The following is a 15,883-nucleotide window of genomic DNA, read 5'->3' on the forward strand; positions in this document are numbered from 1 at the left end:
CTTCACTATCAATGACGGCGAGATGCACAAAAGAAGTAGCAAAAGTTTATTATGAAATATGACAGGTTTTTTTTTTTTTTAACAAACTGTATTTCAAGACAAACAATTTACAGTATAAAGTGTTTTTTCCATAAAGTCTATTTCCACAAAAACCATCTGAAAGTTGTTATAAAGTACCCCACCATTATATACATATGCGCATAACTGGAAAAGGACGAAAATAAGCTAAAAATGAAATGCTGAAAGGTGCAAGAGAGAAAGTTATGAATAAAAGACAAATGTATGATCTTGTATTCACTTTTACTTTCTCATGCCAGTGTAGATTAATTGTTGCAAATATGTGGAGGTTGGAGACAATGTTAAAGGTATCCTGGACATCACTCAGCCTCATCACCCAGTTTATTGCCCCTTCTTCTGACATCTGAGCTGGATTCGGCATCATTTCCCTCAGACAGCTGAGATAAGGCTGGTCCGACTTTGGTGTTGTCCTCACCTCCCGCGCTGGTATGCAAGGCATGCAAGACCTGGTCACTGGGCCGCTTCCAAGATGTTCGAGTGGCAATCCAAAGGATTAGGCCTCCAAAAACCACCAGGAGGACTCCCAAAACATTCACGAAAAGTGCCTCCGGTGGAGAGTCCTTATACTTCGGGTTGCTCCTTCAACATGCAGAAAGGTATTCAGATTCAATGCAAGGCATTTATACTGTACTGGTACGCTTTTCAAAACAAAACACTCTTTAGTTGACTTTTTAGTACTTACAGGCCAAAAATGAGTTTCTCTGTAATGCCCATTAATGCCACGGCTATGACAGTGATGAAGAGTGAAAGACCACTGTAGACATGGAGAGGCATGAACGCTGCTTTCCACGATACAGGTGCAACTGGTATCAAGTACATGCCAACTCCAAGCACAAGCTGCTCACGAAAGAAAAAAGGAGAGGAGAAAATAAACCTTGACCCTTAGTGTATGTGATCAAACACATCATGTGTGATGACTTTGCGTTTTAGAACATCTAAAAGAGAAAGAGGATCTTATAGAGGAAGCACAAAAAGAAACCTTTAGACAACTGAGGTGCATGCAAACATGATAGACACTGTACAATTTGTTGGTATCATTCTTGCATCATAAAACATCGTGTCGCTTTATTAGCAGGTAGAAAGATGTTTGGAGTATTTACCTGCAGACCATACAGCACAACCACAGCCAGGCCCAGCCAGCTGTGTAGACTGTACATGTTAGGAATTTTGGCAAAGTTGTGGAAATCAAACACAGCCACCATGGAGATCACCGCAAGAATGAAGGCCAGTAAATTCAAGCCTGCATGGATGAACTTCATCAATAGCTTGCTGCACTGCCACGTCCACGGGAGCCTGTAGACAATTATGGCTACAAGACAGGGTTATGCAAAGTTAGTCAACCAAGTCCAAATACATTTTAATCAAGTTTTGAGGTTTGAGATTTTTCTGAAAAAAAAACAAAAACATTCATTGTTGTCATTGATGAAACCTCATAGTATTTGGCAGAACAAAAATGAATTTCTTCTTTTTTTAGGCCTTCTAACCACGTCAGGTTGCTGGCCATGTTTAATATTTTAGGCAACTGATCACATCTAGTAACATATGTCTCGTTTCTTCATAACACACAGTAAAAAAAACAAACATGTTTTCTAACATGTTTGACTACAAATACTGCCTTGAAATGGAAATATTGACTTTTCATACATTTATCATTTCTATAGATTTTGTATTTGGAAGTGTTTTATTTGTGTTTCTTAAACAGATTTTAAAATTAGAAGTGTTTTGACCGTTAGAGGGAACGTCAATCTGGCTACTAACCTAACTTTTGGTTGTTTTGTTGTTGTATGTGGGCTGCCGAAAACTTGAATTCCCCTCAGAATTGATAAAGTCTATCTAACTGGAGGTGCAGGCGCCCTTATGCAGTGTATAAGATGAGATTGTAAAAGCATTAAGACATATTTATTTCGAGACTTTTTTTTTTTTTTTTTAATCTGAAAATTGTGAAATACTTTCAAACTGCAAAAAGTAGACAATGAAAAAGCATTTCAGAGAAAACAAATATCTCAGCAAGTGCCCAGTGAAGAGTTAAAGTTTATAGAGAAATGCACGCTATCTCCACAACCCGCTTCCTTTACAAGGAAAAATTAATTCCTCTGGTGAGTGGGAGATTTTACACAACCAGGAAAAGTTTGTCTGCCGCTTGTGTAGCCTCGCCCTGGCCGATGATTTCCTCCATCTCGTCCGTTTACGTTCATTAAAAAGAAACATTTCTCAAACTGCGTGCGCAAGCGTCAACTCCCCCAAAACAAAAACAGTGCCCTCTCTCTCTCTCTCTCACCGATCCCCTGCAGGACGACGAAGCCGATCACTATTAACACCGGATGCCAGTTGAACTCGGCCGGTCCTCCGTCCCAGGCTAAGCCTTCCCTGAAGTGGAGCACCCATCTCAGCACGAACACGACGGCCACGAACGCCGCGGCGGCGGCGGCGGACAGCGCGAGCAGGAACTGTGCGCGCTTCTCCATCACTGTTGCGTCTCGACTGCAGTGGCTGTGGTTCTTCACACACTCCTTCACCAGGACGCGCCGCGGTCACATGACCCCGGGCTGCTCAAACAGTCGGTGGGAAGACGTTTTGCAACTTGTGGTTATGGAAGACTTGTTTAAGAAAAAAAAAAAAGACAAACAAAACTTTTTTCTTTTTTTTTTTTGTCCGCGCTATCTCCTGGTTCCTGTTTAACAGGCTTACGCACTTTGGTTCTTTAGTTCCTGCGAAATTAAAACTATAAATTAATCCTGCATTGAGGAATTAGAGGAGATTTTTTTGTATAAATGGGAAGAAAGATGTCGTTTCCCTTTTATCTGCTGTGTTTTTGCTTTGAATTCGAAGGAGTGAGTTCAGTAACATGACAAACACAATGACTGCGCTGTCAGTGTTTTACACAGGAATTTATATGGTTTTAGTTACAGGCACTCGGGAGGTTCTTAACCTCATTAGGTCAATGAGGAATGATGAGTCACATAAGAAGGAGTCTAAATGCTTCAAACAGCACATACTTTTTCCTTTTATTTGCAGCTGGTAGCCTGGTTTTTCAGCTGTTTTTGGTTTCGCGCTGTTGAAAATTTGAACGGTCACTATTTTATAAAAGGCCACAATTTAAGAGATACATAATTATAACGTAGTGCTATTTTAATAACAGCTTTTCTTCATAGGGAGTTAGAATTGAGTAAAACTAATTGCTTGATGAGCAATAAACATACAGAATGCAAGGTGTAGGGGATTAGGAGGGGGAAATAATCTGATTCCAGTTTTGGCACATGCATGTTGACGCAATGTTGTTGTGGTTGATAGTTTTATTTCAAAGCAAGAAGAAAGGACTGTGCTGTTGCACATAGTTGCTGGTGTTGCTTCCTGCACCCCATGACCCTGGAAGATGGATAAATAGTTGGACTAAGGGGGGAAAATACTTATACTATACTCATAAATCAAATGTGGAGTGATTAAGAATTTTTTCATAGTTTCTTTTTCCTTTTTTGGTGTTAGACATCATAATTCAAATGATCAATACTCTTTTTTTTTTTTTACAGAACTGCCTTCTCATAGCTCATCTGTGAGCAGAACTTTAAGAAAACAGAACAGATTACTATATTTTAGGCTTATTAAAAAAGAAAAGTTACTCTGGCACAACATAGTGTCTACACATTCCTGTCACATAGGAAGCCAAGTGGCAAAGTTGCTTTCAAGGCCAAGGACATGAAATAAGAAAACTTTTATTTTCAAGTGATAAACAGGCAGCATAAATGAAATTGACTGAATCTGTGACTCTGGGGACAGAGTCTGAAATATTAGAGTTTTATACAAATAAATAAAGAAATTAATAGCACACGTAAAGCTTTAATTGTATGGTGATTGGCTCTGTATGTAAACAAAACTGAACTTTATATGCATGAGTGAGGAGCAGACAAAGACAGAACAAGGGAGCCAATTGAAAAAATATAAAAAATTTATTTTGAGAAATACAAGTTTTACAAAACTGTCACCAGGGTGTAATTTACCATTTTAATTACATTGCAAAAGATGACAGGGATTAAAATAAAATGACAACAATCAAAAGTAATAAACATAAAAATATTGAGTAAAGAGTCTCTGCAAAAAAAAAAATAGGAACAATGTAAATTCAGTGTTTTCCTGCAGCTTTTACTCAGTTATTTTACAACGGTGACGAGTTTGTACACATGGCAGCAGAAGTTGGCGTTCTTCTGTTCCACATGAATGAGAGTGTGTCTGTCAAAGAACAACTCGTGCTGGTAGGTCTGCAACAAATAAAAACAGTGCGCATGAGTTCAGAAACTGTTGAGGTTTGACGGTGGCACAGTCCCGTTGGGATTACTCACCTCATCCCACAGCTCATCCAGCTCAATGGTCTGCTTTAACTGACCCGTGTGGTTGTCATGTAGCTGAACTTGAGCTCTGCCCTCCCTCTCCATGCCGTTGGTCACCACTGCCAAGAGGTCCAGCTCGTTCTCATATTCCACCATTCGGAACGTCTGCAAAGTCAAGCGTTGGTACATTGTTCTCCATCATACACACTGAAAGGTAATCCCGACATACAAATCTGCTGAAGTTGAAAACACAAGTGAGCTTATTTTATCCCAGTACTTACCAGCTTTCAGATGGAAAAGAACCGGAACTCAGTATGTTTATACTTTTTCCCATACCAAAGTAAATATCTACTTGGAACGTGACCACTTTCGTGTGTATGAAAAAGTTACATGTGTACAAGTTATTTCTCAAAGAAAAAAGTTCAACTTCCACAAGTGCGATCAGTTGAAATGATGCATCATTTTCTCACATCTTCATTCATTTTGTGCCGTTATTTGTGTTATTTGTTGTTAAGAAGGGAGTAACTACAAGGATTGTGTTGTGTTTGATGATAAACCAGAGAATGTAAATACCAGAGATATGTAAATATCCTTTACTTATATGCATATTCACAGGAGAGGCTTGGAAACATGTCCATTCTCTTTTAGTTTAATCCAGCTTTTGGTTAAAGCTCTTAACAAAGGGAAAGTGATTTTTTTATTTTTTTTTGTATTAAGTGAAGTAATATTGATGGCTACTCTGCGTTAGGCAAACCAAAATCCTTTCTTGAAGTGTTGAGTTTTTCCTGGATCAGAATAATCAGACCCAACAGATATAAGAACCAGAAAAGCTCTGAGCTGGCTACGTGTTGATGCAAGAGGATAATCTGGCAATTGCTGAAAATACTGGATCCTGGTGTTGTTTTGAGTGACATCTGATATAAAACAAAAAACAAAGTTATTAAAAAGTATCTGGTTCATCAAAAAATATTAATCAACAAAGTATCCCATGTATGAAATCGAAAGTGTAATTACAAAAGGTGGATTTATCTGAATTTTAGGTTTATTTGTAGCTCTCATGCCTCCAAATAGAAGTAGAATAGAATAAAAGTGGATTTAGAAACATTACACGAGACGTCTACATGGTGTGTTTTGTACGTTACATGCTCCCATAACTCTAAATCACTAAACAATAACAGTAATAACAAATGGGCCTATTTCACAAAGCTTTATAAATCATAGTTATTATCATCCTTGGCTTGGCTGCACCGGTCAGCCCGGATGTTCTCAACATGCTTGGATCTTTTGCAACATAAGTAAGCAACACAGTTGCCCTCCAGCTCACAGAAGTGCTTGAATAGTGTTTAGGTGTCACCATTTCAGTACCTCTTGACATGGGTCATCATCCAGTTGAATAAATCTTTTCTTCACCGTTCGGCCTGATGACGTGACGGTGACGTCGGGAATCAGCTGCAGTAGAAAGAACAGTAACTATGTAATAATGAAACTACATGTGTTTCTGCAGTGGGGGGATGATTAACAGAGAGGGCCTGCTCTTGTAACGAGGAAGAAGCGCCCCAAAGTGAATGTGGTGTTATTTCACAATACGTCAGTAAAAGACAGAAAAGAAAATACTTACACTTTTCCGGTGGATTTGCAATGAGAAGTCCTCCACTATCTTTGATGGCAAAGAACTGTCCAGCTCACCGAAGATTCTGAGGACACTTAAATGGAAACCAAACCTTACAATCTCGTCCCATTTGCGGGAAATTCAATTTTATCAAGTGTTCAAGTAATAATTTAATGTTGCGGTTGAGGGGAAGGCTCACTTTATTGTGGTAGGTCCACAATGGATGATTCTTCCTGAGTCGTCAGGATGGAAGAAGATGCTGTCACTCTCCAAAGAGTAGCAGTCCATGTTTTGGATTCCATTTATGGCCTAAAGTTATAGAATTACAAAATAATCCCATATCATAAACTTGTATCTGGTTGTACAGAGACACGAGAACAAATTAAACACAATTCAAGCTCATTAAAAAAGGCAATAAAAACCGCAAAACAGTCAACACAATAAGAGCCAACATCTTAAACAAAGATAAACGCTAAAAAGAAATGTATGCACATTCTCGGATTATTTTACTGTACAAATTTAGTAGCAACATTGTGCAGAATGTGTCATTCACCATAGCGATTATATAAACCTTGTTACTTTGGAGGATTTCCCCACGCAACAAGCAGTTGGGCGCTGCTCCGCTTCATCCAGCAGGTGAATAAAGGCTGTCAAAAACATCTGTGGCCCTGCTTACCGTGACGCTTTCAACAAGCTCGGACTAATTTGGGGCTTGTTAAATCTCTTGCACAGCAGCATGCGCACGTCTCTTTTGTTGTCAAGCATGTGTTATTGAAATGTGATGCTCCGTTTAAAGTGCCACATTGCTGGTGATGACAGACTCTTGCTTGAACCTGTATAACTGTAGAGGATCCTTTAAATATACCATGGTGCCGTCCTGGAGTGAACGGATGTGGTGAGTCCCTCTGTGGCTTTTCTGTGGCGGTGTGTAGATGTAGTGCCAAGGGTGGCCTCCAATTTGAACGCCAGTATCAAAGCACGACACCTCAAAAAGTACTTGAAGGCAACCTGTGCAGTCAAAAACATAAATACACAAAATCCTACTTTAGTTTGTGGTGAACAAGCGTGTTACTCAAAGAGGTTCCCCGTCCGCTGCTTAAAAGGGGACCCACCTGAAATCTGAATATTTACTGGAATACCAAACGGCAGATCTCCCACTATGTGGTTTCCAAGCAGCGTACTGGGCTTTCCGAGAAACAACTCTTCTGTCAAATACTGAAAACAAGCACAACAGTCATTCATACAGAAAGATGGAAAAAAACAAAAACAAAACACAACAAGACGAGCCAGGAGGATAATGACCCAATTAATATGGAAAAAGAGCCACGAGCATAAACAAAATGTAATATGATGCCATTTAAGAACAATTTTAAACCAAATACCATTTTCAGAATGTGCTCCCAGCTATACATCTTCACCGACTTGTTCCTATATGTAACTGCGAGGACACTTTGAGACAGAACAACATCTATAACACCATTTCCAAACGCCTGAAAGAAAAACATTTATGTTTGAGTGACATATGGCATGGAGAGGCACAATAAAATGAGTTAAAAAAAAAAAAAAAAAGCTGATGTGCCAACCTTTTTGCTGATCTCCAAAATGCCCACAGGTTGCAAGGGGTAGACATGAAAAAAGGCCAAGTGCATCACGATGTCGTGAGAGATACCTGCCTGTGGAAAAGAAAGACAGATTGCTTCACAAACCGGTGCTCCGTCTGTGGACCAAGCTGAGCTCAGACCACTCATAAAACAAACAAATGACAAGTGCAAACTGTTCTAATATAAATGTAAAGATTTTTCTCCCACTATGCTAACTCTGCAAGATGAATACATCTTGGGCATCAGAAAATCTAAAAGACAATGATTTTAGCGAAGAAATGATTTGATTCCTTGACTCAGTAGAACATGGTATATGAAGTGCACACACATATACAAGTGATCTGATTCATGATCCTTTGAGGACTCTTAATGTCTCATTTATAAATCAATACATATATTTGCTTTACCTGTCTTTCTAGAGGTGTTTCTTTGGCCTGAACAGACTTTATGACAAACGTCTCCTGAGAGTCGTTCCATAAAAGATACCTATAAGACAGCAGCACACTCTCAACTTAAAATATTCAAAGCAAATAGAAATTGAGGATAGAGTGAATCCTCACTTTAAGCTCAACAAACTCAAAACCTTTAACATACTTGAACTTATATTTTGGAGAGATGTACACTTTCTGTAGCTCCTCCCCTGTGTCAGGTGAAAGGCGATAAAGCCAGTTACTGGCCGTCAAAGCCAGGATGCTGGGTTTATGATCGGACGGAGATGACAACGTTTTCTCCTATGACAAGAGACAGGCTGTTATTTAACAGCAATTCTGTTGTTAAACATTTGTCTCATGTGGTGTGTGACTCTAAGAAATGAACACAAACAAAATGGATAACTGAACTCACAAGTGGGCTCTCACACAGCAGGACATCTTCAATTTTCTCCCGTTTGGACCTCTTCGGTAGTCTGTACAAGCTATGCGGCTCTGTATGAAGACTGAAAAAAGAACATTTTCTAATTTCTGTGTCTGCACACAAACACTGTATTATTTATTGTCAGGTTTTAAAAACATTTTATACCATAGCAGTGTAGAAAAATACATCATGAATGTGTCAGCTCCAGGCACCTAACATTCTCATGTGCTCCTTTATTTCCCTTTGATTATCATCTACTGGTATATACGAGAACCAATAAAGACTTTCAGCAACTTATTCCATAATTTGGTATAAAGTATAACAGCAATTAATTTGCACAAATGTCTCTCAGATATATATATTTTTTACATTACAATATTGTGTATGCGCAATCCTTAAGATACATTACAATTTGAGAAAAAAACACTTATTGTCTAACCCAGAGACCAGCCCTGAGATCACATCAGACATGAAGCAGTTCTGAAATAAACAATGGCCCAGATTTCCTCTTGAACTTTCATACTTGTGCCTAAGATGAAGATCAGCTCATATCTTATGTCTCATTCAAGTAAAAATAAGACATTTCTCCTGGAATGCATGCCCACTTTGAAGACGCCATTATTTTCCCTGTGGTAAACATGTTGCCGTTTCCATGATGAGGAACATACATTACTGGAAGTTGAGTATGCTCACCAGCTGTAGCAGTTCTGGTAGTTGTCAAAGTATATGTTCTCATTCTCGTACATTATTGGGGATTTGGAGGTCTTGGTCCATACTTTGACAAACTTCCTGTTGTCCTACAGTGTGACAATGATAGTGGACATTTAGCATGTATTAAAGATGGGTTGAGTAAAGATTTAAACGTGCTTTCATTTACCTGGAAGATGATTCCTCTGAGGATGTTCAAGTTGTGTCTGAGCAGAGTCCCAGCCTCCCTGCTGTCTCTGCTCCTCCGGATCAGCAGCTCGGCGGCGTTCCTTCTCCTCTTCCCACGGTACAGCGCCATCAGCAGGGGATACCGTGCTACAGGAAGAGGATCGTCTGGCAGCACGTGCGGTGACCCCGACTCCACATCCCGAGTCAGGTAAGAAGTACTGTGCTTTTTTTTTTTTTTTAAAACTCCTCAGCGAGCTTCATGTTATCCTTCCTTCAGCCCAAACACACAGCGAACAGCTCGTTTGAACGCAGCGATGTCGATCGAAACAACCACCATACTCCGACGACTTCAACCAGAAATCCACTCCGTCTAGTTGTTTGGCCTTATAAAGTTGTGTCAATGCAGTAGAAAGCTAAATGCCGTCAGTACTCTCGGCGTTTCGTTGCTGGACATTATTGTTAAAGTCAGCGTTCGTGTCAGTTAGCCGCTAATGTGTGTCCCTCTCCATGTTTCTACCTCTTCTTCTTCTACTATGCTATTAACAGCAGTCCTGTTGAAACTACAGCGCCCTCCAACGATGATATATATTATTGGGAGCGAAGTTAATCGAAACGTAATGATTTTATAGCGTAAACGCTCAAGAAATTAGTCATTAAAGTGAAATTCTGTTAAATTTACTCATGGGAAAATGAGACATGTGTAAGAAAGTAATCTTACTTTATTCTTCTTACAAAAAGGCTTACTATTTAAATTATTTTTTTCTCTGACTGAAGTAAATTGGAAATAATAGCTTTCCCAAAACAAATCCCTCTCTTAAATCGTCTCTGTTGTGAAATTCACGTTATTTCAAATAGTCCACCTCCTCTGAAAGTGAGATGCCCCAGTATCAGAGGTCTGACTCTCACTTTGAAAACATGTGACAGATTGAAACTAGTTGGGTGACGAATGAAGTTGGCCGAGAAGGTTATGTTTTCGTCTTCTTCTTCTTTTTTTTGGTGGGGGGGTTAACAGCAGTTGCCATCCGTGAAGTTGCATTTCCGCAAAATGTTTTTGTCTGTGTGTATTTATTTATTTATTTATTGGATGTGTATGTATGTATGTATGTATGTATGTATGTATGTATGTATGTATGTATGTATGTATGTATGTATGTATGTATGTATGTATGTATGTATGTATGTATGTAACCAACCTTTTGCAAAAACTCCTCACCCGAATTGCATGAAAACTTCAGGGATGATTTGTCATCAACCAATCGATTACATTTTGGGACGTTAATGGCTAATCATTTCCAAATAAATCCCCAAAAACTGTGACAAAATGTCCCATACAAAGCGGATGGGAGAATCACCTTATGGAGCAGATCAGCCTGTTCTTTTCATTTTGTTAAGCTCAAGTGTGGATTTATAATTTGTCCATTCATACTGATTGAATCAGATGCATGTCTGACAAACCTGGTACTGATGAAAATCCTACTAGATTTTAGAATGAACGCTTCTCTGTTTGAATAAGGAGCTCATAATCTACTTACTGCACAATGAGTATGGATCATCTCGCATGATGCATGAAAATAGGTTTAAGACCAGCTTTCCAAAAGCCTAATAATCTGGACTTGATCGTCACTATAAAGTAAATTTGTTACCCTAATGTCTTAACTTGTCCTTTAACAATAATAATATCTATATTTTCTTTCTATTAAAATGTACGTCTAGTCAGTGATCTACATTTACCTTTGTACCTTCCGTGTCTATGTGTTCTTTGATTGAAATCACCTTACATGTATACTCTACCTGGAAGCCTACAATCAAATAAACTGTAATAATTTCTCAGGCTTATAAAATTTTAAGTGAAAGCATCAGCAGAAGTTGAACCTTGTATTATTTTGCCAAAAATGATTTATTAAGAAGCCTTTTTTCATAGATAATATTTGGGAAACAAGAAACATGTTGCTTTCATCTAATTTAAAGTTTCGGAATCCAAAGCTGTGAAATTTGAATTCACTCTTTGCAACACAAAGTTCACAGAAAAGTCAAATGAATACTACAAGTGGTTGTTCTTTATAATAACATTATAATTTGTGCTGATGATGATATTTAACTTTACACTTTTCTACTGTTGGTTGTTCCAAAGACTCACTATTCGGGCATGAAATGGCTAAACCAGAAAACTCTCCTATTTGCAATCACACTCTAGCCATCCATCCATCCATCCATCCATCCATCCATCCATCCATCCATCCATCCATCCATCCATCCATCCATCCATCCATCCATCCAGTCAGAAAAGTCACATGCACAGAGAGAACATGCAAACTGCACACCGAAAGACTCTCAAACTCGGATTCAAACTGAAAATATTCCCCATGCGAGGGAAAACGTGAACGTCTGTTTTTACTGGATTGTCCTACTCGTCACACTTAAAAGCAAAAACGTATATGACCCAACTCTTTCTGTATTTTCACAGAGACAATGAATAAACTGCAGAGCTTCACAGTGTCCAAACTGGCTGTGACTTTCATCAGACTGACCTTGAGGTCAAAGAGCACAGGACCGAGACCCTCAGCTCCTCTAGGTTCACGGCCTCTGACCAATCCTGAGGACATCTTCAAGCACAACATGTGGTCAGTTAGTGATCCATAGTTATGTAATAGCACAACACATTATGAGGAGAATGTTCTATTATGTGAACAATGCAATTTGTAGTTTTGTATTTTCTGTCATGCTTAAGGAATATTTTTAAATGCACTGATATGTCTAATGAAGAGTTAAAAAAAACCAGTGTGTGTTAGCATCTATAGTTGTTCAACGTATAAACATTTAAATGTTGCTGATCTGGTGCTTTTTGTGTCAGGGACCATGTTCAGTGGACAGAGGAAGATAAAGCAAATGCACAGCAGATGATAGAAGAGAATTCTAGTGAACAACTTTCCTTAAAGGAACAAGGCAAGCGTGCATCTCCACAAAGTGCTATGACTTATTAAGTTCAACTTGACCATGAAATGGTGAATAAAATCTTTCTTTGCAGGTAAATTTGACACAGAAGCTTGTCATTACTGGGACAAGTTTTATGAGGCCCACCAGGATAAATTCTTCAAAGATCGCAGGTGGCTGTTTACCGAGTTCCCAGAACTGCTTCCTTCTGGTGCAAAAAGCCCGGCCACAGACGTGCGTTACAATCCAACACCGGCATCCAGCACGGACCCAGAGGCCGGCCGCCATCAACGCAGCAAACATACAGACTTTCATTCAAAGGCATCCTGTGAAAACGCAACGGCAGAAACAAAGGAAGCTGCTCATTTTCCTGGACAGCATGCATCTTTCAGGATCTTGGAGGTTTTTAAAATTGTTCGCATTGTGGATATTTGATTCCTATTTTTTTTTCTGTATTATACCTGGAAAGTATGCAATGGTGGATAACTACACTGATAACTTTGCCTTGTGTTTTTATATGTTCCCAGGTTGGATGTGGAGTCGGTAACAGTGTATTTCCCATTCTGAATAACATCAAGTGAGTAAATCCACAGAAATTTTAAGAATTTTTGTTTAAAAAAAACAACAAAAAAAGTTTAAATTGTCATTACCGTTGTGAATATTGTTGACAAAGAAATGAAAGTACCAGGAAAACGTCTTTCTCTGCGAGGATTTTATGAGCCGCCCAAAATGAGATGGAACTAGAAGTCGAGTTGCAGCTCACTTCCTTCACCGCCTCAGTGCGTATTTCTAATGAGCTCCAAGAACAGGAAACAAACTACAGAATATAAGCACAGTCAATCTCCTTAGCGGGCGTTGAGTAAAGCCACAAAGCTGCTTCATCAGTGTTTGTTGTAGCTCTGCGGGGATGTTAGCCTCCTTTAATTGTTTGTTTTCCTTCACAGAGGAACGGACTCCTTTTTATACTGTTGTGATTTTTCTCAACGTGCCATTCAGTTGGTTACGGTAAGCTTTTTGGTTGGTATGACAACCTACAATCCACACTTTATAACTGTGATAATAGTATTGTTTATGCAAAACCAGGTAACTTCATTTTCTGAGTGTGTTTCAGCAGAAAATTCCTCTTCAAACATGAAGGTTATCGGCCCTGTTCTTTAGGCCATTTTATTCAGCTTACAAACAACTCCAGTTTTATCATTGCCCTATCAACCTTAAATATACTGTCATCACTTACTGTTGGTTAAGTACTTGAGGTCAACTATCCAGAGCCGTGGAAGGTGTGGAAGAGATTACATGCAGGGTGGACTGCATGGAGATGAGTGTCAGGAAACAGTAACTATGTAGGGGAAAGGATCCTGAGGATCTGGAGCTGTCAGTCAAAAATACGTCATAGACACGTAAAACTATTCAAGTTTAATAAAGATTTGATTAACTAAACTGTTTCCACAAAGCTACAATACCAAAAGAAGATGACCATGTTCAACCAATTAACTTTGTGGAAACAGTTTATTTAATCAAATCTTTATTAAATTTGAATAGTTTTACGTCTCCGTGCTATGGGCTGCTATTGTATTGATGTTGTAACATATTTGGATTTTTTTTTTTTTTATAGATTATAATTTCATTTAATTATTACATTTGATATGTATCAACTTTGAATTTGTTGATATTAATCTTTAATATTTTCCGAGTGATAATCTGAACACAGGAGAATCAACTATTCAGTCACACCTAAAGCATCCTCACAACTCTGTCCAGGTGTGGAAAAAAATGAAACGGGCATGATATGGTTCTATGATAACCATTTTCTATATAAACTTCATTCCAACTGGACTCAGTTCAATTCAAACCTATAAATGAACTTGAGTAAGAAGTACATTTGGCAACTGACCGTGTGTGACAATTACATTACTGTGCCCTAAAAGATCCTTTTTATTTCCCCGTTACAGGACCATCCGGATTATGATGACTCTGTGTGTCGCGTCTTTGTCCATGACCTTTGTGAGGAGACGGCCTCCTTTCCCTTCCCTCCTCAGAGCCTGGATGTGATTCTGGCGGTCTTTGTGCTCTCCTCTATTCATCCAGACCGGTAGGTGAAGGATAGAGCACAATGATGGGAGAGCCCGGAGTCATTTATCACCTGCCAGTCCCCTCCCCCTTCTCCATAACCTCTGTGACCCACCTTCTCTATCCTCAGGCTTTGTCTGAACGCCACTGAAAACCAGCAATGTCAGTCTAAATACACATTTTACTCCGTAATCAAGCGCGATACACTGGTTTAACACAAAGGATATAATTGTTGCACAAACACACACTTTAGGATCGTCCATTCTTCATTTTGCAGGTGTTGACTCAACGTCTAAATAGCGTTACCTTTACTTTGTATTGATTTGTCTTGTTCTTCTAACAGGATGCGAGGTGTTGTGAGCCGATTATCGTCATACCTGAAAGACGGCGGGGTGTTCCTCTTCCGTGATTACGGCAGACACGACCTCTCACAGCTCAGGTTTAAGAAGGGTGAGCCTCCAAATGATGGACTTCAATCAACTCCCCCCAAATTTGATAAATAGTCGGTGTCTCTCTTTAGTCTTTTACAATCTTTACATGATCTTTTACTTTCAGGACAGTGTTTGTCAGAGAATTTCTACACACGAGGAGACGGAACCTGCGCTTATTTTTTTACTAAAGGTATTGATGATATTTGGGACAATAACATCGATTTGAGTATTGTAATAACCTGCTGTCACTCTTCTCTCTGAATTACAAACACGCTTCATTGAACCGAAGTTGATTGTAATAATATGTTGAAATGTTTGGCCTCGAAAAGAATAGGCAAATTGTTTTCAAAACGTTTTTACTGCAAGGTTTGACTTTTATTTGAGCCCAGTAAGACTTAAAACATTCGGATCTTCATATTAGTGCGGATCATCTCCAAATATTTATAAAACATGCTGTAGACTATGCTGAAAAAACTCTTAGAAGATTAACTTGCATATAAAACGGCACAATTTAAAAAAAAAAAAGACTACAAAACTAGCTGCCGATGTTCTGATATTTTTTATTTATTTTTCCAGAAGAGGTTCATGATTTATTTTCCAAAGCTGGACTGGAAGAAGTTCAAAATCTGGAGGACAAACGGCTGCAGGTGAACCGAAAGAAGAAGGTTGTGATGCGGCGGGTGTGGATGCAGAGCAAGTACAGGAAATCACTTCCACATCCCCCATCCTGACTGCCAACTTTGCTTTTTCTGCACATGAAAGTGTTTGTCTTTTTTATATTTTGTTACAAGCCTGATGATGAGTATAAAGTATCAACAAAGCAATAAAGCTGTGCAACATACTGTGAAGAGAGCAATCCAACTGTCGTGTTTCCCTTTTTTTTATATACATCCCTGGATGGTCAGAGGAGAATATTGACTTTACTAAGAAAACTTCATTGAATTCGAGGGGTTAAATGATTCCCTGCATTGCTGGAGGTTTAATGAGAATATCAGTATTTTTGAAAATTATTTTAGTGGGATAAACGCATGATAATACTTTTTTGTTGTTGTTATTTTTCAAATATTGAAATAAAACGAGGGGTAAAGAGGATTAATAATCAGTTCTCAAGTTACG

At 38.8% G+C, this 15,883-nt stretch overlaps 3 protein-coding genes across 3 annotated transcripts; 1 reads left to right on the forward strand and 2 right to left on the reverse strand.

Annotated features, from left to right (window-relative positions):
- Positions 1-24: 24 nt before the first annotated feature.
- cybrd1 (cytochrome b reductase 1) lies at positions 25-2,943 on the reverse strand. Its single transcript, XM_080479122.1, has 4 exons — positions 2,357-2,943; positions 1,179-1,387; positions 761-915; positions 25-657 (listed from the first exon to the last, which is right to left on the reverse strand). The coding sequence occupies exons 1-4, from the start codon at positions 2,541-2,543 to the stop codon at positions 378-380; spliced, it is 831 nt and encodes a 276-aa protein (XP_080335248.1). The 5' UTR covers positions 2,544-2,943; the 3' UTR covers positions 25-377.
- Positions 2,944-3,998: 1,055 nt separating this feature from the next.
- On the reverse strand, positions 3,999-9,868 carry dcaf17 (ddb1 and cul4 associated factor 17). Its single transcript, XM_080479196.1, has 14 exons — positions 9,340-9,868; positions 9,156-9,259; positions 8,454-8,544; positions 8,205-8,341; positions 8,018-8,096; positions 7,593-7,682; positions 7,392-7,499; positions 7,122-7,224; positions 6,875-7,017; positions 6,209-6,318; positions 6,019-6,103; positions 5,766-5,849; positions 4,413-4,565; positions 3,999-4,331 (listed from the first exon to the last, which is right to left on the reverse strand). The coding sequence occupies exons 1-14, from the start codon at positions 9,466-9,468 to the stop codon at positions 4,224-4,226; spliced, it is 1,524 nt and encodes a 507-aa protein (XP_080335322.1). The 5' UTR covers positions 9,469-9,868; the 3' UTR covers positions 3,999-4,223.
- mettl8 (methyltransferase 8, methylcytidine) lies at positions 9,480-15,626 on the forward strand. Its single transcript, XM_080479203.1, has 10 exons — positions 9,480-9,546; positions 11,803-11,959; positions 12,190-12,281; positions 12,364-12,671; positions 12,797-12,846; positions 13,214-13,274; positions 14,219-14,358; positions 14,680-14,786; positions 14,892-14,957; positions 15,344-15,626. The coding sequence occupies exons 2-10, from the start codon at positions 11,808-11,810 to the stop codon at positions 15,496-15,498; spliced, it is 1,131 nt and encodes a 376-aa protein (XP_080335329.1). The 5' UTR covers positions 9,480-9,546; positions 11,803-11,807; the 3' UTR covers positions 15,499-15,626.
- Positions 15,627-15,883: the final 257 nt, after the last annotated feature.

Source organism: Lipophrys pholis (assembly GCF_963383615.2).
Source record: "Lipophrys pholis genome assembly, chromosome: 13".
NCBI lineage: Eukaryota > Metazoa > Chordata > Actinopteri > Blenniiformes > Blenniidae > Lipophrys > Lipophrys pholis.

Excerpts from the sequence above, each read along its gene's own strand:
- cybrd1 (XM_080479122.1), bottom strand. The coding sequence starts at position 2,543 with ATGGAGAAGCGCGCACAGTTCCTGCTCGCGCTGTCCGCCGCCGCCGCC. Across the intron at positions 1,388-2,356 it reads CGTCGTCCTGCAGGGGATCG|CCATAATTGTCTACAGGCTC; the intron begins GTGAGAGAGAGA and ends CCTGTCTTGTAG. Across the intron at positions 916-1,178 it reads TTGTGCTGTATGGTCTGCAG|CTTGTGCTTGGAGTTGGCAT; the intron begins GTAAATACTCCA and ends TTTCGTGAGCAG.
- dcaf17 (XM_080479196.1), bottom strand. The coding sequence starts at position 9,468 with ATGGCGCTGTACCGTGGGAAGAGGAGAAGGAACGCCGCCGAGCTGCTG. Across the intron at positions 9,260-9,339 it reads TCAGAGGAATCATCTTCCAG|GACAACAGGAAGTTTGTCAA; the intron begins GTAAATGAAAGC and ends GTCACACTGTAG. Across the intron at positions 6,104-6,208 it reads TGTGGACCTACCACAATAAA|TGTCCTCAGAATCTTCGGTG; the intron begins GTGAGCCTTCCC and ends TTTCCATTTAAG.
- mettl8 (XM_080479203.1), top strand. The coding sequence starts at position 11,808 with ATGAATAAACTGCAGAGCTTCACAGTGTCCAAACTGGCTGTGACTTTC. Across the intron at positions 12,672-12,796 it reads CATCTTTCAGGATCTTGGAG|GTTGGATGTGGAGTCGGTAA; the intron begins GTTTTTAAAATT and ends ATATGTTCCCAG. Across the intron at positions 14,359-14,679 it reads TCCTCTATTCATCCAGACCG|GATGCGAGGTGTTGTGAGCC; the intron begins GTAGGTGAAGGA and ends TTCTTCTAACAG.